At 36.0% G+C, this 25,907-nt stretch overlaps 1 protein-coding gene across 1 annotated transcript; it reads right to left on the minus strand.

Moving 5' to 3' along the window:
• Positions 1 to 9,609: 9,609 nt before the first annotated feature.
• On the minus strand, positions 9,610 to 17,598 carry SLITRK6 (SLIT and NTRK like family member 6). The gene is made up of 2 exons (XM_027719192.2): positions 17,065 to 17,598; positions 9,610 to 13,815 (listed from the first exon to the last, which is right to left on the minus strand). Exon 2 carries the CDS (start codon positions 13,798 to 13,800, stop codon positions 11,278 to 11,280), a length of 2,523 nt encoding a protein of 840 aa, XP_027574993.1. The 5' UTR covers positions 13,801 to 13,815; positions 17,065 to 17,598; the 3' UTR covers positions 9,610 to 11,277.
• Positions 17,599 to 25,907: the final 8,309 nt, after the last annotated feature.

Here is a 25,907-nt window from a genome sequence, read left to right on the forward strand (position 1 = left end):
CATAATACATTGCCATCTTGCAGTCCGTATTTCTCATACTCCTATTATATTTGTGTGCAGAGGCCTTTCAGCAATCAAGCTAGATGGAAAATTTTAAAGATATAATGGAATCTTTATATCTTTATAAAGATATAAATTCCACTTTTTCAAGAGGAATAAAAATAGAATAAAATCATAGGCTCACCTCTAACAATTTCTATAGGGTTGCATGCATTTTTGCTCTAAATCTGTAGGAAGCATCTGCAAGACACAGATGATGTATTATACAAGGATTTTGAAACAGTTGATTACTAATTAATGTGAAGCACTGTACTTATACCAAAGAGAGGTCTGATATTCTTTCCACTGTTCAGCATTAATATGGTCCATATCTTCCTTTTCTTAACAATACTCTCTAAGAAAACATAGGACTTCAAAGTTGAAGAAAAGAGGCCTATTTTCTGAGATAATCCAAATCCAACTTAAACAGAAGAGATCTTCATTTGAAAAAATACGTGTAGATAAATGTGTTTTTTTAAGTAGCCCCATTGAATACTTGCATCATATGGAAAGGAATGAATATTTTTTTCTAATAGTCATCTTTTTTAAAGGATTGTTATTCTTAGATTTTTGATGGGGAAAAGAAAGTATTACCTACAGTGGTTCATGACCCAAAAGAAGATGGTAATATCTAAGGCAATTAATTGATATGATGATAATCAATGTGTAATAAAATACTAATAAACACATTTGTGATTATGCCCTTATTGGAAAAAGGTATGCTTTCTTTAATCACCAAAAACTAGAAATTTCATATTGTTCTAACATTACACTGTACAGTTGCAAATCTGATCCTACTTAAGTGACAAATTAAGCTGAGGAAACAGTAAATGTTGAGTGCATATTGAATACCACTCAGAGAATACAGCAAACAAACTGAAAAAGCAGTTGGTTTTTAGGTATGTGATTTTAAATGGTACTTTTTTGTAGGAGATTTTTAACAGTCAAAATCTGTTTCTATCAAATAGATTCTGACCTGACAAAATCAATTACATTTGGAGAAACACCTTGTTTCAAGCACTGCTTCATAATTCAAAAGATTCAAAGTAGAATTTTATGTAAAAATATTTTTAGTTTGAAATGCACATTACTCATGTACTGCATAACAATTTGGCCTTCTGACAAATTGAATATGTTAGGTAAGTACTGTTAAAATCTGGAAGATCTTTTGAAAACTAAGATTATTGTTACCTTAGAAATATATGAACAATTGCACCAGCAATTAACAAGTTTAATTAATTCAACTAGTACAGAAATGTATCACTCAAGAGTTTCAGCATTTTATTTAGAAATTTGAAATCATCTGTTATGTACAAAAAATGATTTTAATAATAAACTTAGGCAACCACAGTTCACCATCACCATTTGACCATCATCAGAGAAGCAATGTTTAATTTGATGAGGCATTCATGTTAATGCATCTCTGTATCTTACACAAGTTAGCTGAAAAGCTTTAATTTAATTTATTTGGTGAGTATTGCCTTTTTCCTTAATTTCATATTCAGGAGGGTAGTGTATAGAAGAGAAAGACTATAGACTACTTTGCCCTAAAAAATGTTTTGCAGAAATATATTAGAACCATATATCTTTTGCTTGGAAGGGACCTCTGGAGGCTGTCTAATCCAACCTTCTATTTCAAGAAGAACTTTTGCTTTCTCTAAACCAGCTATGACTATGTACAACAAAGACCTTAAAATCTCTTGACAATTGAGTTTCCACAGATACTTTAGACGCTGTATCTCAGTGCTGCACTACCTCTCATAGTGAAGAAGGTTTTCTTATTATCCAAATGTCTTTTAGGTGTTTATTATTCATATCTTACATGACAGGTACACCTTGCACTGCCATCCTGTCATGTAAGAAAAACAGCCTTTCGCCTTACATGCAGCAAGCTCCAACAGAAACTCCATGACATATTGAACAAATGGTGGATCAGTCTAGCTGAAAAAACTCAATTATGTGCAGACACGGGAGATCACAGAGGATTCTATGAAGCCCTGAAAACAGCATACGGGCCTACATACCAAGCCCAAAGTCCTCTACTCAGCACTGATGGTCAAACACTTCTGACAGATAAAACCTCCATTCTCAATCGTTGGTCTGAACACTTTCAGACCCTTTTCAGTACTAGCCATGTAGTCCAAGACACAGCCATTCAGTCCATCACACAACAACTGGTGAAGTATGAATTGGATACTGCCCCCACTTTAGGAGAAACCCTTAAGGTCATTCAGCAGATGAAAATTGGCAAGGCAGCTGGGGTTGATGGAATTCCACCTGAAGTCTGGAAACATGGGGGCCTTGAACTCCATGCTAAATTTCACGAGTTTGTGGTGCGCTGTTGGGAACTAGGCGAACTACCTTCAGACCTTCGTGATGCAGTCATCATCACCTTATACAAGAAGAAAGGAATTAAATCTGACTGCTCAAATTACCATGGTATTACTCTGCTCTCCATTGCTGGCAAAATCCTCGCAAGAATATTCTTGAACAGACTAATACCCGCTATAGAAGAAGGAATTCTACCTGAAAGCCAGTGTGGTTTCAAAGCCAACAGGAGTACCACAGACATGGTGTTTGTTCTCAGACAACTGTAAGAGAAGTGTGGGGAACAGAACAAAGGTCTCTATGTAACCTTTGTTGACCTCACCAAGGCTTTCTATACTGTGAGCAGAAAAGGTCTATGGCAGATTTTGGAATGCTTAGGTTGTCTCCCCAAGTTCCTTAAAATGATCATGTCACTATACGAGGATCAACACGGCCAAGTCAGTTATGGTGGTGCATTTTCTGAGCCCTTTCTAATAACTAAGGGTGTGAAACAAGGCTGCATTCTTGCACCAACCCTATTCACAATCTTTTTCAGAATGATGCTCCAAAGGGCCACAGCAGACCTCAAGGATCAGGACGGTATCTACATTCGATACCGTACTGATGGAAGCCTTTTCAACCTAAGGTGACTGAAGGCCCATACTAAGACCTTAAACCATCTTGTCCAGGAGCTCCTCTATGCTGATGATGCTGCCCTTGTCGCCCACACAGAAGTAGCTCTGCAGCATTTAACATCCTGCTTTGCAGACGCTGCTGAGCTCTTTGGACTGGAAGTCAGCTTAAAGAAGACAGAAGTTCTCTGTAAACCTGCACCTCAGGAAGTCTTCCATCATCTCCATATCACCATTGGTGAATCAGAGCTCAAATCAGTCCAGCAGTTTAATTACCTAGGTAGCCTCATCTCCTCGGATGATAAGATTGACAGAGACATAGACAACAGGTTAGCAAAGGCACACAGTGCCTTCGGAAAGCTTCATAAAAGAGTTTGGCGAAATAAACACTTGAAGAAAAGTACCAAGATCAGTGTTTACAGAACCATTGTGCTGTCTACTGTCTTATATGGATCTGAATCATGGGTCATCTACCGCCACCACCTGTGACTCCTAGAATGCTTCCATCAATGCTGCCTCCATACAATCCTAAACATCCACTGGTCAGATTATGTGACTAACACATCTGTTCTAGAACAAGTAGCAGTCACAAGTATTGAGGCCATGTTGCTGAGAACACAGCTGCGATGGGCAGGGCACGTCTCAAGGATGAAGGACCACCGCCTCCCTAAGATCTTGCTTTATGATGACCTTGCCACCGGCTGCCGCAAGAGAGGAGCCCCAAAGAAAAGATACATCTCAGCCTTGGCCATATTGATCATCATAACTGGTCTACTCTGGCCTCCAATTGGGAGGTCTGGAGACAGACTATCTATAACGCTGCTGCTACCTTTGAGAAAGCACACAGGATCACTCTTGAGGAGAAAAGACAACACAGAAAGAATCGTGTCTTGCAGAATATACCACCTAAGGAGTCTTTCTGCTGTACCTTTTGCATCCCGACGTGCCTATCTTGTATTGACCTTCTTAGCCACCAGCGCACTTGTAACAAACGTGGGTAGAGCCCTCCCCAAATCTTCGTTCGCGAAGCCCAGCCATGACTGACTGACTGATTCATATCTACTTTTACAATCTACATTATGATCTTCTTAACATACTTAGCTGTCATAAAAAATGAGAGGAAAAAAAAGATACATGCCTTTCACTTTTTCAGGAGACCGTGTCATGGGAATCTTTGGAATAGTTTTTGTGATGTACTTTTGTTAACATATGGTCAAGTCTTACAGTTAAGAAAATTCACTGGTCTTGACCACTTCCAGCTCACGCTGCCTGGAAAATGACTCGGTGCAACAACACCTAACGCATCTGCAAGTACTTTTTTCTATATATATCTGTGCAGACAAAACTATAGACTTTTAAGATGCTGTTGTATCCAAAAAGATATAGCTCCTTAGCTTTAATGGCCCTTGAATCAAGACATTAATCAAAAAATCAGGGGCCATTATTTCCTTTACAAGATTGTTTTCCTATAGAAAATAATAAAGCTTCTGTATATTCTGTAGTCTTTTTTAATCAATAAAAAGTCATGGAATCTGAACCTGTAAGAAGTCCAAATTCAGATGACATTTCAGTGCTTACAACCTATAATAATCAATTACTTTCGAATCTATAGAACATGATTCAACCCTCATAATATCATGTATGGCAGCACGAAGATAGTTATCCTCAGCACAACATTTCCCTTCAGGAAATCTGAATACATCAGTGGTCAATAGACAGAAATGCCACCTCCCATCCATCTCTCCAGAGGTAATATATTACTTACAGGCACCTGTGTAACACATGAGGCAGTTAAAATCTCCAGATCTTAATCTTCATTTCTTTATTAACTCATGGAAATACTTACCTTTTGTGAACAGTGGCATCTAAATTCTACATTTTTGATTTAGTAATGTTTTACATTCAGCCTTAAGTCATATGATACAATGCTGTGGAACACTGAACACCTTGGGCAGAACGAAAGAAACAATCTGTCTTTAACTGTTGCTCAAGAACCTTTCCTCTGTAAAACATGACAGGGATTTCTTGCTGTCCTCCAGCCCAAAAATCAAGGGTGTCTGGATTCCTATAAACTAGCCCAGAATCGGCAGCCTGTAACCTTGCATCTTATTAAGTTTCATAAAAATTTCATATATCTCTGGGGGCTGATCTAGCAGATATATTCAAAGGATATTTGACACACAAGCTCTTTTTAAAAGTGCAGTGGCAAAAACCTTCCACTTAAAAAGAACATGATTGCATAGACTACTAGTTAGGCCAAACCTTTTTGTTTTACGTGTCATATGAACTGTATGAACATACTGTGCCACAGGGATGGGAAGCCATAATATTCTACTCCCCAAACAGGGTTTATAACAAAGATACAAAAGAATTCATCTTGTTTGGTCTCCTTGCCCAATAAATATGCTTTTTTTTTTGTTTTGTTTTGGTTTTGTTTTGGGTTTTTTTCACAATACACAGTTTGAGCAGGGAAAACTGAGAGGAAGTAGCAGATTATATTTGAAAGTATTATTTTTGTTGATAAGTCTTAGAATGGAACCATTTAATATGTATTTAACCCAAATATATGTCATCATGGAAGTGTTATTTTGGCTTAGGATTTTGAAAAATACAAAAATGCTGGGATGCTTCTTAATTTGAAACTAAAAATAGTAGTAACTTTTTGAACTGATAAAATTAATGTCATAGTTTATTTCAAAATGCAAGTTTATGCTAGCATTCCATCGGATTTCTTCATATATAAAAGGTTTCAGATTTCTTTCTATTTGAAAAATTAATTATGTACTCTTCTGTAGTTCTTTTGGTAAATAATCACAACTGGAAGAATTTTTAAAATTCTTAACTTGTAAAAAAATCTTCCGAAAATTAAATAGTCTGGATGAAGTGTTCTACAAAAATAAACAACTGAAGCTACAATAAATAACATTTCTCCTTGAAATATTTCTCCTCTAAATATTTCTCCTCCTTTTCTGTACTCAACCATTCCAAAGCATAAACTAAAGGTAATAATTGAGCAAAAGTAGTCCTACCAGTACCAATAGATGAAACATACTGTGAATGTTTTGAAGTTAATGTCTTAGAACATGAAACTTTGGTAACTATTTTATGAAATGTGCTGTGCATATGTACTTGTACTCCATCTTGATGAAGCTGAATAAATAACACAAAAAATTCTTCATCACATCCTGCTTTCATAGAGCTGAACAGCATCTGGCCTTTTATTTTATTCCTCAAGGTTAGCTGCTTTCCATTAGACTGTGGCTCTTTAGAATTTGTTCTGTTGTGTCAAAAAAACAAGGTTGACTCTTAGATGTGCAAGAAAGAAAACACCATGCTTTATCTTCTCAGTCTGGCAATTATCTTCCCCATATTGATTCCGGCTGCAGTTCACTTGTGTTTCAAGGAACAGAAACATTAGATTCCAGCTCCTCAAACATCAACAATAACATAAGCTTCAGAAAATCAAAAAAATGGGACACTGTTTTGACTTGTAATACAGGATCATCTTTCCTGTCTTACATCCCAGAGAGTGCACCAATCATCAAGTCTCAGAGGAACAGACTACTGAAGGCAATATACACACTGCAAAACTTCTCCAAGGAGTAATTTCAATTGCAACAGTAGATTATAATGTCAGAGGGCTGTCTATGGCTGAGCCTGAAGTTCATTAATGGAAATGCAGGTGTTCTGTGTTAGGGAGCGCAGGAGAAGACAAATGTGTCAGTCTTACAAAATTTCTCAGCTGATCTTTTGAATTTAGGCAAGTTATCTCACGATGATTTCAGTAAATCTACATGAAACTTGCAGACTTTTGGTGCAGCTGATAAAGTATATTACTGTAGACAATGGCATCCTCAGAATGATAATCCAGAATCCCTTCTGATGATGATTTTGAAATTCCGTCTTCATTTTCCCCTTGCCACTATTACTTTATCATGTGAAATGATGTCTTATTTGTGGTAAATAACCTTTTTTATTAACACACCAGAAATTGAACTTTTTAAGATGGTTTCCCTTCCTGGTCAAACTTATTTTTTTCAGTTTAACATAGTATAAAACTAGTAATCTCTGTGTAAGTAAATGGAACATGGCATACATCTTCTATTTGGTGTCAAACAAGGAACATTTTGGTCATGCAAAGAGAGTCAAAACCTGATCCTCAAATTGCAAACAGAGAAACAATGACTGTGTGTTAAAAAGTTTTGGTTTCGAATCTGCTAGGTTTGACACATTACTGCCAATAAGTATGAACTAGAATATAGTTACAGAAAGGTTGATCTGTCATTCTAATAGATAAATATATGTAAAAATACTAGACCATTTCTAAATAGGCAAATACCCTAATTTATGTGTGAATTTAGAGGTTTCGCTGAATAGGGATTTTGGGGTGTGGTGTTGGGGTTTATTTCTGTTCAGAAGGTTGGAGAGGCATCACTTGCAGGCAATATAATCAACTATCAGTACTAAAACTCTGTGTGAAAATTACCTGTAGTGGGAAGAAAAAGAAAGAGAAATGGATTTGTCTTTTATGAGTTTGACAAGAACAGCTTAAAATAAGGAAGTGCAATAAATTGTTTTAATATGTTTATTTAGGAAACAGGTCTGTAGTGTTACTTAATATATTTTCTTCACTGAAATGTGAGGCAAAAAATGGTAGTGTTGGTTACCTCGAGGTGCCCTAGCAACAATAACATAGCTGCCACTTACAGCAGTGTGCTTGACGAAGCACTGTTCTCACACTCAATTAAACTATCATGTTGACAGGAGAGAAATGGATCCACTCTGTTGCAGACTGTCAAACATGCTTTGCCTTCCAACCTCCATTATTCTATCTAAGTAAAATGTATCAAACCACTTAACTGTGCCTGTCACTTGGAAAAAATAAAATAAAATATGAGAATGGTTTTGTAAAGGAAAGTTCTGAATACCCTTCCCAACTTTCTGCAAACATTAGTAATATTACAGACACATTTCCAATTGTTATAATGAAAAAGTTCCAAGGAACTTTCAGAAAGAGATATTGCATCCCTCTTTCTTATATGATGCCTTTCTTATACCATAATTTTATTTCTGTCAGTAGATACTGATTTTCTTCTGCTGAAGTATAATCATATAAGGTCAAATTTTTGTCCTTTTTTGTTATTGCAATATAAAATTTCCTCATAGCTAGAAAAAGCACTGTATGAATGTAAGGCTATAGGCAGACTCCTCTCTCCTCATTATAAAAACTCTCATTACATGGCAGTCTTGTTGGGACTGATGGTAGGAAAGTGGACAGAGAGCCACATTCTAGTGATTCCTGGATACTGCCAAACCACTTGTAGTGTTACAGACTGCCACTGAGCACATTTGCCCTTATGTGATGAAAGACATGAAATTCCCTGCTGAAGGAAAACTAAACGGTAAAGGTCTCTTTAATCCTGCTGAGCAATGCTCTGATACAGCTGTGTAACTGACTTGCTTTGACATTAATTTAGCTCACTCTTCTTTCTGATGCTTTGAGACTGTAACAAAGAAGAATGTTTTGCCACACAGTTGTCCTCAACATTCTGCCAAGTAACTGTTAGCAGCTAAGCAAAGTGACATCTGTGCATGTGGCAATTGTCTTTAGTCTGAAGCTATTTCTCTTAAATCTAAGCCTGAGGGCTTGAGTCATCATTTCCCTGCATCTTGCCAATTGCAGGGTGTTATTTTTGCACCCATTTTTTGTTTGGAAATAACTACTGAAATGAAAGACACTAAAAAAATAAACTCTGTTATCAAGTAGCATTTATATTTTTATTCTGATTTTTTTCCTCTACACTAATTTGAGTTCTCTGAGAATTTGAAAAAGTACAATTTAATGGGTCTGATTCAGAATTCAAGGCTTTCTAGCATTACTACCATTGAATAAATTCAATTTTTCATTCTATCCTAATTATTCCAAAGAATACATTTACTTGGAATTTTTTCCCTCTGTGAAAATAATTTACTTAAATAGAGACATCTAGTGTCATTTTGATGCTCTAAGCCATCCCACCTGGGCTCCAGCTGCTCCTCCAGATCCATAGGTTCTATGGCAGGTCTGTGAAGCCCATTCACGTCTTGAAAATTCAGGTACATCTAAAATAATACTAAACAACTAAGTTAATGCAAAGTTATTGTAGCTGCATTTTCCCTTGTCTCACCCATACCCGCACAAGTAATACTTAACATTGTCTTTACTTATCCAGAATAAAGATAGCAATGAAACAAATATGTTGTCACCGCATTTACTCTTCCTAATCCTGCAAAATAGATAGGCTTTCTGAATAACTTATTCTCATATATAGAAAGAGGAAATAATACTTATTCTCTAAGAACTGAAATTTTGATTTTTGTAAACCAACAGGTTTGACCTCCATAACAAACAGAGGATACCTCAAAAATAATAAGAAAGTTGATTTGTTAACAGAGACAACATGTGGCCAGATCTTCAAGTTGCAGAAATTAGTATAGCACCATAAAAGTTGTTATCTCTTGCAAATTCAAAAAAACTGAGAATCTGACTTCCGTTTGTAGTGTAAGAAATTTGTCTGTTAGAAACTTATGTACAAAGCATATGAAGAACTCACATTGGTATATACAAATAGGTAAGACATGAACAGTAATATGAAATAAAGAATATATCTTTTTACTTTGAGTAAAGACTTCAATGCTAAATTTAGCATACATATGTAGACATGTAGTAATAAAGCTGATCTTTCACTTTACAATTGAGAATTAGAAAAAAGAATCATGCATAGTCAGTTTACAAAAGATTTGCTTAGAGGAAGATAAATGAAAATCAGAAATTTTCTTTTGGCACCATGTCAGTCATGCACAGAGATTGAATGGCCTTACTGCACTCAGCATAAGATGCTTCTGTCCACATGAAAAGAGTGAGAAGCATTGTGTTTAATTCCCAAATAATTTTAAACTTGGGCATGCAGAAGTTGCTGCCTTCTTTAAAAAGTGACTTTTAAGAAAAAGACACTTTAAAAAATCTTTATTTCCTTTTCATTAATAGGGAAAAGTTCCTTGATTAGCTTGAAAAGCCTCCAGGAATAAGTTTTTTCTTTTCTTGTGAGTTGGAGGGAAAAAAAATACAAAATTATACAGAATAAATAGTAAATATAAATCTAGCAAGAATTCATTGCAAAAATAAACCTACAGTGTTCTATGGTTTTCTAACCTATTTTCCCCACAACACTTTATTTTCTTCTAATTTCGGAAAATATATTTTTGTACAAATAACTAAATATTATTATTCTTCCTCGTGTGTGTAATGTTGCAGCTATTCTGTCTGAGTGTTGCTTTTGCGTAGGGTGGGAAAGGACCTGTATTTGCACTTGGAAGTTCCTAGACACATCAAACTCATTTTCTCCAAGAACATTTAAACCAGCACAGAAGTTATTTATATACATGTGTGTATATATATAAAAAATCAAACTTATTAAACACAGTAACATATTTACAGCTGATTCTCAGTAGCCTTTCAAACTGCCCAGGATTATGAGTTGAAACACCAGTGATGCACAATATTTTATAGCAGCAGCTCAAGAAAAGTTTGTCCAAACTTAGGTAAAGCTATCAGACAGAAAGTAGCAAAAGGTTTGCTTTTTTGTCGTTGAAGAAGTTGGGTAAACATAATTACATATTTTTCCTTCCACATATGATACAGAATGCACATGACGAAGTTCCGTGTAAAAAACTTAAATATTTGCAGGCTTTGGGTGCACACACAAAAATATTTTATCTTTTTTTCTTTTTAATTAACATTTAGTATGAAAACATTTCAACTCCTTTCATATTTATTATAAGGGTATTTTAGGTGTAGTTGTAGACAGTGGTCATGTACGCAGTGCATGTACTAACCTAACAAATACACTCTAGCCATATAAATACAAACACAAGTATTGGGGTTTTTTGGGGGTTTTTTAAGGAATCTAATTAAATGAGGGGTAAAAAAAGAAAGAGTAAGGGTAATGAATATTTTTCCATAGATTGGGTACAGAATGGAATGCCATACACACCTTTTTAAAGTTATAAGGAATATTGCAATAAACAATCTTCCTCCCACAGTTCAATCACACAAAATTCATGTTTAATTTGGGATGACATATTTCCAGCACACAATCCCATGGCTTCCCACAGTGATCCCTGAGTTTTTCTTTGCTAGGATTACTGCTGTGCTTGAGTTCTGACTGTTGACCTGTTTTTATAAGGCACTTTTATTTACAATGGTTCCAACTTAAAATAGAATTACAGAAATTCGGCCCCAGCCCAAAATATTATCACTTCATGTTTGTTGCTCCAGGACTTCCAGGTAGTCAGGCTCAGCATGTAAGTTAGCCTTGAGTTCAAAATACTCATTTTTAGTTTGTTCTAAAAAAACCTTTCTTGGCCTGGAGTACATGAATGTCTCCATTAGCTTCAGCTCTTCATGTGCTCCAGGATAATGAACTTCCATGTCAGGCTGGAGCTGGACAATATTTTTCCTTAGGTACTCTGTGATCCCTAGTTGCTGGAGTTCTCTCTCTTTTTCAAGAATGTTTCTATACAAGCAGCTAGCATCCTGAAAAGACAGAAATTCAGCAGATTGATCTGTAGCCTTATATTTGACATTTGGACCTGTAAGCGGTGAGCTGTTCTCTCTTTCCAGGAGACTTCGGCGAAGATATTTGGAATCATTAGCTTCCTTCTCACTTCCCTCCTCTTGTTGTTGCTCAGTATGCTTGGGGCTGAAGGATGGGCTGCGGTAGACCTGAACCATGGGGGTAACCATACGTTGCTCATAGAGAGTTGCAGCTGGGCGCTCCGTTGTGTGGTGTGTTGTCTTATGCCCGTACATGCTGTACTGCAGGTGAACCGGGCTACTGTCCCTCATTTGCTCATCCACCTGTTTCTTTTTGCACCTCCGTCGCCGATGCAGAACAAGAACAACTATTCCTGCTGCGCAAAATACAATAGTTATAAACACAATGAGCAGTCCTAATATTAGAACAGAAAGTGGGACAGCATCTGTAAGGGACCGCAGGATGGTGTCTGCAGTGTTGGCAGTAGGAGAAGAAGCTGTCACAACTACAAAACTGGCATGAGTTGGTAGGGCAGGGTTGTTTATTAAACCTGGACACAAGACTTCACTGTTTAGGGATTTTAATTCCTTTTTTGCTAGATGCCCTGGAGATTTACAAAAAATATCACCCATCATGGTATTCTTACTCAGTTTTTGTATCCATTTTTGCAGCCCAACTGAATCACAGGTACAGTCCCAAGGGTTGTCTTCAAGTTCAATTTGTACCAGCATATCCAGCTCATCCAAGACATTGCTCACAGGCAAATGAGCAAATTGGTTTGTTTTCAGATTTAATCTAGTGAGGGGAATACCTGAAAAGATATGGGGTGGCAAAGCCTGCAGAAGGTTGTTATTTAAGTAGAGGACTTTCAGTTTTGGCATTGCATTAAATGTCCCTGGCAAAACTTCTTTGATGGCATTATACTCAAGGTACAAGTACTCAAGGTGCTGAAGGCCAAGAAAAAGATTCTGGTTTAACTTTGTAAGATGATTGCCATTGAGATATAATTTCTGTAGTCTAGTCAGATTCATAAAGGAACCTTCCTCAAGGATTTCAATGCGATTATTCCCCAGGTGAAGCATTTCCAGGCTGGTATAGTCCACCAGATCCGATTTCAGTAATGTCTGAATAATGTTTCCAGCTAGAATAAGCTTTTTAGGATTTGGAGGAGGGGGTCCTAAATCAGACAGACTTTCAATATTTCGCTCCTGGCAGTGCATAAGAACTCCTGAGAGCATATGGCTGGTGCAGTGACAGGGGACGGGACAAGAGATTCCTGGAAACGTAGTAGGCTTTGAAGTGTGAAGCACTAAACTTGGTTCTTTAGTAGGAGCTTTCAGAAGAGGAATCACCTTAGTCGATAGGTGACTATCACTGATAGAGGTGGTTACAACCAGGGGCAGTGACCCTGAAGGATCTTCAAGTTCATTGACAGGATGAGTGGGACAAAGTGATTCTTTTTTCAACCGGCTTAAGATGCTGCCTTTAATAACTGAAGGACTATTGCATACAACATCACCTATTATTGACTGAGGAGGCATGTTTTCTAGCCATATCTTCAGCTGCAACAAATCACAGTTACAGACCCATTTATTGTCTTCCAGCTGAAGGTCTAGTATTCTACCAATGTGTTCCAAAAAGCCAACATAGGGCAGTGTCTGTAACTGGTTTCCACGCAGATCTAAATGGGTCAATGGTACAAAACGAAATATGTTTGGAGGAAGAGTCTCAATGGCGTTATCATTCAAAATAAGCACTTTAAGCCTGTTGAGTTTGCTAAAGGCACTTGCTTCAATCACTGTGATGAAATTGTTGTCTGCTTGAAGAAACTCCAAATTTTCCAATCCATTAAACGTATCTTCTTTAAGTGTTTCTAAAGAATTGTGATTGATATGAAGTTGTTTAAGAAGGCTGAGACCGTTGAAAGCCCCAGGCTCAATATCTGCAATATTGTTAAAACCAAGATGTAGAGAGATAGCATTAACAAGGCCAGCAAAATCATTCATGTGTAACATACTCAGGCCATTGTTTAGCAGATTAAGATGGAAAGGCCGTGATGGTGGGACATTTATTTCTGATACCGTCTTGATGCCTCTTTCATCACAGTTTATAATAATGGTATCATCCTTTTCTTCACAGGAGCACAGACTCTGACAAGATCCTCTGACTGAAGAAAAAGAGGACTGTGACTGGAAAGGATCAGATGCAACCACAACTGAATATAGAATAAAAATCCAAAGCTTCATCTTGTCCAGCAGATTCTAATAAAAAACATAAAAAGAAAAAAAAGGAAAAGGAAAAGTAATAGAGTCATGATTTCACAGGATTTGGGTTGTGGGGTTTTTTTCCTGGGGCAAGAGAGAGAAAAAGTATTCCTAATGCTTGTCATTGAGCTACCCCATCTTTTAAACAATATTATGTTGTGCAAAGCAATTGAATTATTTTCTAATATAAGAATATATATTTAGTTTAATGTACTGAATCAATAAACAGTCATAAGAGGAGATAATCAAGAGTGTGTTGCCTTTATTTATATGCTATACAGACTTTCAGTGGACAGCAGTAATAAGTTACTGTTCCAAGCAACTTATATAGAAACTAATATAATATTTTGGATCATTGCTTTGTGTCACCAAAGCACTGCAAATTCTAAGAGTACCTTGTTAAGCTTAACTTAATGTTATCCAGTTGCTGATGAGAAGAAATAAGATTTGGTTTGGTTCAATAATGTGTTGTGAACACAAGCCCATTCAGTCAGGATACAGGGAATTTCCCTTTGGTTCTGCATTATGTATGGAAATCAAAATGTGTTTCCTCTGTAATCCTTGTACCCACAAACTGAAAAGGAAGTAGACAAAATAATTATTTTTCTTTACTTAAATTTTAATGCATATATTGTTGTTTGTAATTATTTAGTGAAAGAGGGACCACAACACAGTCGTGTAACGTTTTCATATAATATACACATAAAAAAAATTATATACACAATTAAAGAAAAAAGAAGAGAGAACTGACAATGCAGTACATGTCAGAAGAAACAAGTAAGCAAGGACAAATTTGTTTTGAGATTAATATTAGACTCCTGATTATTATAATCATCAGTTATCACAAAACTTCTGAAATGTATATGGCACTGACTGTGCTTTAAAATTAAAAATTATCACCAGTGTCATCCATATGATATGTAATATGATTATCACTTTTCAAGCTGATCTTGAACTTTGCAACACCTGGTAAATGCATCATTACAATACAACTATGGAGTCACAAATGAAATTTAGATGTTTAAAACAATCATTTATAATTGGTTTGAACTAACTTGTGCTACACTTCATTAAAAGATTCTCTGTTTCTTTCTGTCAAGGCTGCCACTTAGCAAGAACAATAGTATCTCTTGATATATGAGGTAGAGTGAAATCAATGTTTATAATCTTTAATTAAATATTTACACATATCCTAAAGATTTTAAAAAAAATTAAAAATCTTAAAATGGAATGGATGATTCATAAATCAGTAACTTTTATGGGCTGTGATATTTATTTGAGGATTCTCAAGGAATCTATCTAAGCAGGATTCTTAAGTAATCCATCTAATAAAGGTAAGTTGTTCTTTCCAACTAAGCTATTGAAACACTGAGTACAGAATATCACTACACAACCAGTTGTGTTAATTTCTGAAAGATCAGAACCTTTTACGAGGATCAATTCAGTTACATGCATGAATATTCTTTTAGTGTGGCCACATGATTTGGCATCTCATCAATCCATATTTTAATTATCATATACCTTGGAGACAACACTTCTCAAGGCTTCCCTTAGAACAGATTGCAAAGATTTACACATGCAGGCATTTAAATGCTGTGGCATGAGTATTACATACACACAAACAGAAAGAACAACAGCTAATGTGTGCACAGTGAATTATGTTTTTCTCCATTAGTAGCTCCTGATAAGTGGGAGTAGAAGCATGAGTTTAGAAGTTGTAAGTGCAATTCACAGTGTGAGAAAAAGTTTCCCTAAAAACAAGCTTTTATCTTTGTTTCAATAGAACAAATGGTTTTACTGTCTCATATAACACTCCCTGAACTCCAGTTGCCTATGTTTAATATATATGCCTCTAAGTCTGTTTTCCTAAGAAGTATTGGATAAGACACAACATGTCAAGATGTTATTTTGAAGTATGCAGAATAATTCCAGGATCATATTATGCTAGAGATTTATTTTTGCTTTACACGTATCACTACGCTTCCCAGTGACCCAAGGTAAAAAATATATAAGCTCTTGACACAGATGCCAGCTTCAAAACAACTGCATGACTAATTCAACTTTATTTCTGTACACTTTTCTCATCAGAAATTCCAGCGTCAACCTGCATCAAATTCAAGCTGCACTTATAAAGTCCCTGAGCAAAATTAAATCAAAAGAAAAAAAATAATAATCTGAAAGGCATGTTGCATTGTAGTGCATTTTGAGAAATTAGGTTATAAAAATGAAAGCCCTTCTCTCAGAGATGAAAGTAACAACATTTGTAACCAATTGGAAAACATTCGCATTTTAATCATCGTCATACTTTTGTGAGCAGCCAGAACTCTCACACACACATATATACACACAGTAAAAATTAATAGGAAGGTTGTATTCTTTTTTCCTCTTTCCCAGCTTTTTTCTTTTTCTAAACACTCAGAAATATGTAATGAAGTTCTCAGTGGGTTACTATTGTAAAATAAAAACTCCTTTCAAATAATAGATGATTAGCATTTAACTGAAAGAATTCAGAATACAATAAAATTTAATTTAAAATTCCTGACAAAGCTGACCTTTTTTTATTCCACGTGGTGAAGTTTTTCAGAAAATTCTACATGGTAACATAAGCTTTTTTTTTTTTTAACATCTGCTTTCATCTAAGTCACTACTGACTGCATACTGTAACTAAGGTCTGTAGGAATTCTAAAAGAGTAAAAAATGTCATGGTCTTTTCTATGAGGCAAAGTTGAATACTTTCAGAAGTAGTCACCTTACAGCAAAGACATCACATGCTTGATAAGTAATAACTTATGTGTTTTTACAACATTGAAATATCTTGTTTAATTTGTTGGGTTTTATTTGTTAGTTTGTTTTAATTCAACTATTTAAAAAATGTATGATGAAGATTTTCAAAGCCTCAAGCTAAGAATTGGTAATTTCTGAAAGCCTTCAGGATTGTTTATTAAATTCTGAAGGAAATCACAGTCAGATGATGCATTTAAGACCACTCTTGCACTTCAGGAAATAAAAACAAACACCCATTTCTCTCCCCTCAAGGGATTCAAAAACAGCGTTCCCTTAATACACACATTCTACACAGTTAGCAGTTTGAATAAACATGCCAGGCAAACTGTTTAAAATACAGTACAAATTGCCACGCTTTAATATAAAAGTTATACAAAGTCATGAAGAAAAATAAATTCAACTTGTACTGAGAAATTAAATTCTCATGTGCTAAACTAATTAACTAACTGGAATCTTTCTTACCTGTACAGCTGTAACACTCCCTGAAACACTCAGCAATGAACAGTTGGAGCAGTTGCTTCCATGCAATGTAAATTTTCCCAGTGAAAAATGCACACTTCCAAGTTTCACTTTGCTGCAAGCTCTAGTAATACTACAGCTCCACAAAGTTAAAATCCTTGTTCAGAAGACAAAGTACAAAGCATTCAACTGAAAAAATCTTCCAGGCAGCCGTGCACATCAGACCATCCTGCAAGCAGTTGTCCTTTTTCCTCAATTAAAATTCACAGCATACTTCACAGCTAGGCTGACTTTTCTGCATATAGTTAACTGTTTGCAAGCATTTGGATGCAGTAAATAAACAAGATGCTCAGCAGAGCTTGACTTGATCACTTGGTTTGTCAGATTTTAAGATGCAAGCTGCTCCTGTGTTCTCTCTGTTCTTTCTAGTCTTTCCTGTTAGCTCAGTTTGTTATTAGTCAGATTGCCAGGGGCTGGGAGGTAGGCGTAAATAAAGAGACTTCTTGGCTTTTGACTCAGCCTTTAAGCCCTTCCCCATCAGAGAGCTTTAATCTGCCAGTGTCATTTAATACAAGATACAGCTCCACCTTGAGACAGATCAGCTCCTCCTCCTCCTGCAATTTCTCTCACCTCCTTTTCCCCTTATCTAAGTGAAGCTCGGAAAGTAAAATTCAACTAAATATCTTCTAGATTCCTTAAAGACTGTTAATGACTGATTTTGCAAAGCAATAAACATCCACTACAGCTTTTCCAGTTTGTTCTCTTGGGTAGATCTTGCATTTAATTTGTATCTGCAAATGCTTGCTTTAGAAACCTGAAAGCATTCCAGCCCAAATACAATCCACAAAACACACCACAAGGGAAACCTTGTCCTCGGGAAAATACGTCTATCACATTGAAGTGCAGAATTATTCAAGTATATAAATGAGACAGCTCTCAATCCAGTTCACTCAATGTGACTGGAATTGGGGTGAGTATCTACAGTTGTACATACTTTATTTCTGAAAAAAAAGAAAAACAAATTGTGGAATATTAGTGCTTATGCTTGCACAGCAACTGCCATCAGTCCTTTTTAAAACTGTCCATCTTGTTCTGTAGGAAGAAGACTGGGATGATTGTAATAGTCTGTTTTACAGATGTTGGCACAGTTTGCTGGTATCTGTCCATGTGAGATTGTATTGCATTTGCATGAAACATTGCTTTGATAAAAAACGGTCTGGTTTGAGGGAGGATGTTTTTAAAGCCATGTATCATGCTGGAGGTATTATTTTCTTTGTGCTCATAAACAAGTAATTAGCAGATACAGTAGGGCGACATGAAAATGTTTATTCTATGCAAGGAAAATTTTCTTTATCCCTCTTGCACTGCAAGGGATGGTTTTATAAGCTGCAAATGCTACTTGCTTGTTCATCCCACTGTCACGGAGCCACAAAACCTTTGGGTGAGCAACAATAGGTTTGGTGCTCTGGCGTAGTTACCCTCTAGAACATAGCATTTCTGTTTTGTTCTTGTTCTGTCTTAGATTACTTGACAGATTGTTTACTACGGCCTCCAACCAGTCAGATTCCCATTACTGTTTTTGTACAGATAGCTCTCTAGATGACCTCATTGGCTTTTGAAGGGGTACTGTAATGTTCTGTTCCATTTGATGAAGACTATCAAGATCTTGTCCTATATTTATATCCACACACATAGACATAAATGTTTATATATAGGCATAGGCACATGTCTTATTAGAATGAGTTCCTCAGTACCCAATATTCCAAAGATAAAATATGTAATATAGCAAAATAATAATAATAAAAAAAGACGAAACACTCCTAAGGAACAGCAACAATTTGATTTCCATTTATTTCAACACATTTCAACATATTTGACTGCACTTGCTATTTTTAATGAACCTTGCCACTCTGTCTAGACTTGCAGACATTTTAAGGCTCAGAGGTTCTCAGCTATCTGTGACTAGCCAAATAAATAATTATATTCTTTATTAATTTTGAATTCATGAATTTTAAGTCATATTATTTCTAATTTTTACAAGACATTTTACAAGTCTTTACGCTTCACTTGTGGTTGGCTGTTTGAGATGGAAACTATCTGTATATAGAGACATTCACACCAGAAGTGAAAACAACATCATTCTTTTCTTTTCAGGTGACATCCACAAGAATAAAACCTGATCACAAAAATATTTCCATAAATCAACTTCTAAAAATAGGACAGCATTTCCTAACCTAACAGTACGGAATTAAAAATCAATGAGAATATTTATCAATATTTCTCTTTCCAAAAACTTCATATTTACCAGGTTTATAAAAATATGGCTAATGATTATCTTTCTACCACAATTTTATGAATCATTAAGCAGATTATTATAAAGAATGTGATTCTGCACATGCATCTCATGGATAGTGTTGAACTGACATAGAGTTTGTATCTTATACTTCAAATATTTGCCTTTATCAATTACTCTGACAATTTTAAATTTTGTGAAGTTTTAGAAATAAAATCTGAAACTCTCAGGGTTAGTTACTCCCAAAAGAGGCCTTAAGCTTCTATGTCATTCCTCTTTACCCCAGTGCATTACCACCCTCACAGTAAAGAAATTCTTCCTAACATCTGATCTAAACCTACCCGCCTTCAGTTTAAAGCCATTGCCCCTTGTCCTGTCACTACATGCCTTTGTAAAAATTCCCTCTCCAAATTTCTTGTAGGTCCCCTTCAGGCATTGAAAGGCTGCTAGGGGGTCTCCTCAGAACCTTCTCTTCTCCAGGTTGAACAGCTCCAAGTCTCTCAACCTGTCATCATAGGAGAGGTGCTCCAGTCCCATGATCATCTATGTGGCCCTCCTTTAGACTCACTCCAACAAGTCCATGTTATTATGCTGGGAGCCCCAGAGCTGTATGACAGGCCCCAAATCCTTCTTCTCAAGGTTGCTCTCAATACATTCTCCGTCCAGCCTGTATTTTTGATTTGGATTGCTCTGACCCATATGCAGGATCTTGTTGAACTTCATGAAGTTTGCATTGGCCCACCTGTCAAGCCTGTCAAGGTCCTGCTAGAAGGAATTCCTTCCCTCCAATGTGTTGACCATGTCACAAAACTTGGTGTCATTGGCAAACTTGCTGGCAGTAAACTGATGAGTACAGTCCATGTCACCGAGAAAGATGTTAAACAGCTTTGGTCCCAGTACTGACCCCTGAGGGACACTGCTCAACATTGGTCTCCACTTAAACATCAAGCCGATGTCATTGCTCTTCCCTCATCCAACAGTGCTGTAACCCCATCATAGAAGGCCACCAAATTTTTCAGGTGTAATTTCCCCTCAGTTACAATGGATCAGTTGCATATTTTTTAAAATGTACTTTGTTTGCCAATGGCACAAGAACACACAAAAGAAAATTGTGTCATGGTTTGGCATTGCACAGCATACTAAGAGCATAAAAACCTCTCTATTAATCAATTTGTACTCCCTTTCTTAGTAATTTTTGCAACCCCAGAAGCATTATTGTCCACTGCCCTTAATTACTGTAGGTTTAGACTGAGGTGATCCTCTCCACTATCACATAGGCATCTGAAACTTTTTTGAAGCTGAATGGAATAAAGTGTCTTTTGTCCATGTAGAAGAGAAAATCCAGCACAAAACCAACAAAATTTCCCTTGACTTCTTGGGACTTTTAATTCTGATTACTTTGAACTTCCAGCCAAAATCCTTTAAGGTATATTTCAATAACATTTCATTTAAAAAAATACTTACAAGTTTATATATGCTATTTATGATTTACTTACTTTTTTAAATGATATGTTACAGTCTGTCAATTAGTTAACAAATGTACATCTAAGTAGTCAGCCTCAAATTATAGTTACAAATATTCCAAATAAAGAATAGTCAGATTTCCTGACATTTATGCCTGAGAGCAGCTGACTGCCTAGGTCTCATAAAACTCTTAAAAAAATATCACCTCAGTACCAATAGTCAGTGCAATCCAAAGGTATAAGAATTGTGTAACGCTTTTGAAATAATGGGATATTTTTATCTTCTGTACCACATCTTTTTAAAAGCAAAATTACTCGGTCTTCTGTTCCAAAGCTGGAGATTATAGAAATATACATACAGATGCTGTATGAGTTTTCAGTTTACTTATGATGTTCTTTTTTAAAATTACAAGTGAAATGTTCACAGTTCCAGATGAACTGTTAACTTTTGATTAATCTGACAATAATTTAAAAGTTTACTAGTAAGACACAAAAATGCATATATGCTAATATGTCATAATCTTTTTAAAGGAAAGGAAAAGAAGTAGAAATAACCTCTGAGTGTTCAGTAATCAATAATCAAAACAGAGGATAGTTTACATATATTTATATTTTTTTTTGTTGTTACAAATTATTATTCTTAGTCTTTTCCAATAAATATGAATAAGAAAATATGAAATATTGAAATTGCTGGGTAAAACTATTTTCTTTCCTTTTGCCTATGAATAATGCATTAATATTTAACATTAGTATCCTGTTAAATACAAATGAGTTTGTGCATGCTGACTACGCCTAAACCTATTCATGATAATGCGTGCCTTTGCCTAACCTAATTATACATTAAATGCTACTGCTGTTCCACAAAATCCAGATAAAATGGATTATATCAGGCAATGTGGAAAAACACCCGAAGAGTAAAGCTTGCAGTAGTCATTCACGTTTGATTTTTTGCCAGTTTGCAAATAGCCAGAGCATTCAAATACTTTCTCTTAAGGGTACTATGTAAAATTCACAGACCCAACACAAGTATAATGAACTAATGAAAAAAGCTCTGCTTTGAAGGAGATTTTCTCTTCTTTCTGAGAATGCACATCCTTTACAGAGGCACTGACCTGTGTTGTGAACTCTAACTTTGAATAAGTAATATAGGAACTGAAGCAAGTGAGACCCATGTCAAAGAATGCTCTTTGGGTCTGTTAAGTCATAAGTGTTGTTCAATAGAGTAGTAGACCTTGATAGCTAGTAATATGCCCCTCACCACTCTGACTCTCAGTACAGGATTGATGTGAGCTAATCTTCAGTCTAAAAGTACATTAGCTAAGTCCAAGTTCATCAATATATTGTCCTTTTTTTTAGTGTGTGGACATAGCAGGATTAATTTGTCTTGTCTACATTAAGATGCCAATCTGGAAGTCACTGTAATTTATTGAGTTATCTAAAACTTAGCAGGTAATAGTGCATGCTAGATCTGCCTAGGATGGAGTCAGTCTTCACAGCAGCCTATAGTGTATAGTGGTACGTTTTAGATTTGTGACTAAATCAGTGTTGATTATATGACAGTGTTTTGACTACTTCTAAGAAGTACAGTGTAAAGGCTTCCTGTTCTTCCAACTCTGTCCCACCTTGTTCAAGCCAGGAGTAGGCAAGAGGTTGCAGGTTGCAAAGGGACATAAGACAGCTTATCCAAAATGGCTAAAGGGATACACCATACTGTATAGCGTGATGGTCAGCAATAAAAAGTGAGGAGAGGGATATTTTTGGGAAAGTACCTGTTGCTCAGAAACAGGCAGTAAGTGATGTTACCCACTCATGTAAGGTGGTGAGTGATCGTCTTTTATATTTTTTTTCACCTCTTTCCTTCATTTATTGAACTACATGTATCTTGACCTATGTGATTTTTTTCTTTTCCTCTTTTTATTCTCTTCCCCATCCCTCTGGGGATTGGAAGTGAGCAAGTGGCTGTGTGCTGCTTAACTGCCTAGATGGTTAACACACAACAGGGAGGGACAGTGCCCACGTTCCTCTTTTGCACAGTATCCGAGTTGTCAAGCTTTTCAGTAACTGGTGGAACTGGGAAAAAAAAATCTCCTTAATTTGACTTTACTTCCAAATGTCTATAGGTAAAGTCACTGTTCTCTGGTGCAGTTGCTGCATCGATGAGTAAAAACTGCAAGAGAATTGGGCTCTAACTGGAAGTGTACAACCTATAAAATATCTGAATATACCTGACTACAGAATCAACTCAGGAAAGATGTGACAGATCTGTGCTCTGTCCACGCTCTTACATGCAGCTACCTTCTTGAGTATATTTTCTTAGCTTCATATTCTGCCATGTAACCATATTCCTTGTTTCCACTCACACTATTATCGCGCAGCAAATAGAGCACATTAAAGAAATTTAATCTACTAGATTTAGAACCCACTTCAGCCATTCTGTCAAAGTGGGAAGGAGACACAAACCTACATCTGCTAATGATCTCAGTTTTGGCTTTTATTCTCAAATAGCCATTTATTTTTAGAAAGCTACTTTTAGAAATGTAAGGGTCATGTTAGTCACTATAGAAATAAATGCATTAGGTTGAAGAAAAATACAATCAACAGAGTAGGAAGTATACAATTTCCTGAACTAAAAAAAATATTTTAGAAGTTTCCAGGGGATTTCCCTTTGTTCAGGAAAGTGCACAGCTGTATCTAAGCCCATTTTTTTCCAGAAGATATGTCAGATTTCTCCTTTAAAAATGTACGCCTAAGGTGTGTAAAAAGTATTAAAAAGCACTGAAAGGTGTTTTTTGATCACTTCAGCATGCTATATCAATAGCTTACCCTGTAAATTTGATGGCACAAATGGGACTCACAAGGCTGAGTTCTATTTACGAAAGAGGAATGGGCTTAGATAATTTTATTTAGTATTATTCTTTATAGTTTTTATTTAGACAGATGTGGACTCCTGCTTCTTTTTATGCAGAATATAATAATATTATATTATTGGTCAGATAATGCAGACCAAATGAACCTTCATGTTGACTCCTGAGGTAAGAATAGAAATTTTTATTCATATAAGACTGCATCTTACCTTGAACTGTCATTTGTGGTTCAGGTATCGTGATTTCTTACATGGACTAGGAAGAATATTAGCACAGCAAAAGAAGACATTTTTATTCTGTGAAAGGGAAGAAAATCCTCTTTAAGATGAAGAAAGAAAAATTCAATTTAGTGTCCTCAGGGGTGAGGGGTAAGGACAAGAGTGAGAATATTTCCACTGAAGAAAAATGCAGAAAGTAGGTCAGGAAGAGTGAACTTCCTGTTCTTTCTTCTATTGAAAGAGATGAGAATAGGGGAAAGTAGTGACTTTATTGAGAGAGTTCATCTCACCAGCTGTGATCAAGCTGTTGCACACCTTTACCTTTCCTCAGTGACACTGACAGATCCAATAGTTAGGAATATGTACATTATTTCTCCGTCCAGAAATCTATTGTCCTACACACTACCTGTTAAGTACCTTGCCTGTGTATATCATCTTCTATGAACACTTAACCTCATTTTTATGTGGGATTTTATAAACAAAGCAGCTTTGTTTAGAACCCATAGTAAGGGCAACTTCTGAATTCTGACTTCTCTGTAAATCTTTATCTGACTTAAAGATCTAACTACAAGTGACTGTCTACTGGCAACTTTGGAAAGCCATCTGGATTTCACTGAGTCACAGACCATGAGCTTGTGTGAGCTTCACTGTAGGACAGTTACTGAGTCAGTAGCAGGGACTGGTATTCTGCATGACATCAAGGATGGATTTTTTTCATGAAAATCACAGCACGGTAGTCACTATCTCGGTTCAATTAATAACAGAGTACAAATGGTGAGTTAATACAAAATGCTGGGCAACGTGCAGTATAACCTGACTGAATAAGTATAAATTATTTCTCCCCCTCTGCTTTCAGGTTGTAGTTGGGGTAAGATAAAGATTCTCAGGATAAACTGTATTTTTCAATTTAGAGTGCCTTTATGGCATATTATCTGTCTTAATTAGAAAAATAAATATTTACCTTTAGTACTGAAAATATTTTTCCTTTTTGGAGTTTTTTTCTGTATAAATGATGGCAACATGTTTTCTAAAACTGAATTTATTTTTTTCATTGACATTTTGAGTCTTTCAGAAGCCTCCCATGCACGTAAGTGACATTTTGGTGGTGCAATGACTGAAACGAGGGTCATCAAACCACGAAGCATGTTGCACAGAGAGGTTCTAGGGTCTCCATCTTTAGAGATACACGAATCTTAATTGGATGTATTCCTGGTTAAACTGCTGTAGCTGACCCTGCTTGAGCCAGGGAGGCTGAATTAGATGATCTAAGCAGATCCCTTCCAACTTCAGTGATTCTGTGATCTTGTGGAATACTTTAGGAATCCAAAATCTGTTGGGTTCAGAATGTTAAGGCACATCACTTTAAAATAATCCTCAGAACTGAATTACTATATCTCATAACATAATGATTAGCATGTTATTAGTCTTATTCAAAGTCATGTGCTATTTTATGGTTCTCTACCATGGAGAGAAATGGAAATAATACTTTAATTATCTTAAAATATAATGTAAAATATCTTAAATACCATGTTAAAGTAATACAGTTCATACTAAACAAGCCATGTGATGTTAACTTGAGAAATCCCACTATCTGAAGAAGCTCATTTAATGGTAACTTTTATAACTAAATGTTCATTTTAAAAGTATTAGTATTCAATCTTAGAGGCCCCTAGGATTCATTACTAATATTTATGTACTGTCTGGAGTAACACGGACAGTGATTCCCTCAAAATTGAAAATAATGACCTAATCCAGTTTTGAAAGACACCATTTTAGGAAAAAAAAAAGTATGCTGTGAATGATACTTGATATTTCTTCTTCCAGTCTGTTGTGATTTAACTCCAGCAAGAAACTTAGCACCACACAACCACTTGCCCACTCCCCAACAGGATGATGGGGAGAGAATTGAAAGGGTAAAAGTGAGAAAAATTGAGGGTTGAGGGAGCAGTTTAATAATTGAAATTAAAGAAAAGATATAATAATAATAAGAGAAACAACAACAATAATA

This window comes from Pipra filicauda, unplaced genomic scaffold (genome assembly GCF_003945595.2).
Source record: "Pipra filicauda isolate LSUMZ 115617 unplaced genomic scaffold, ASM394559v2 scaffold166_size2123106_pilon, whole genome shotgun sequence".
Taxonomy (NCBI): domain Eukaryota; kingdom Metazoa; phylum Chordata; class Aves; order Passeriformes; family Pipridae; genus Pipra; species Pipra filicauda.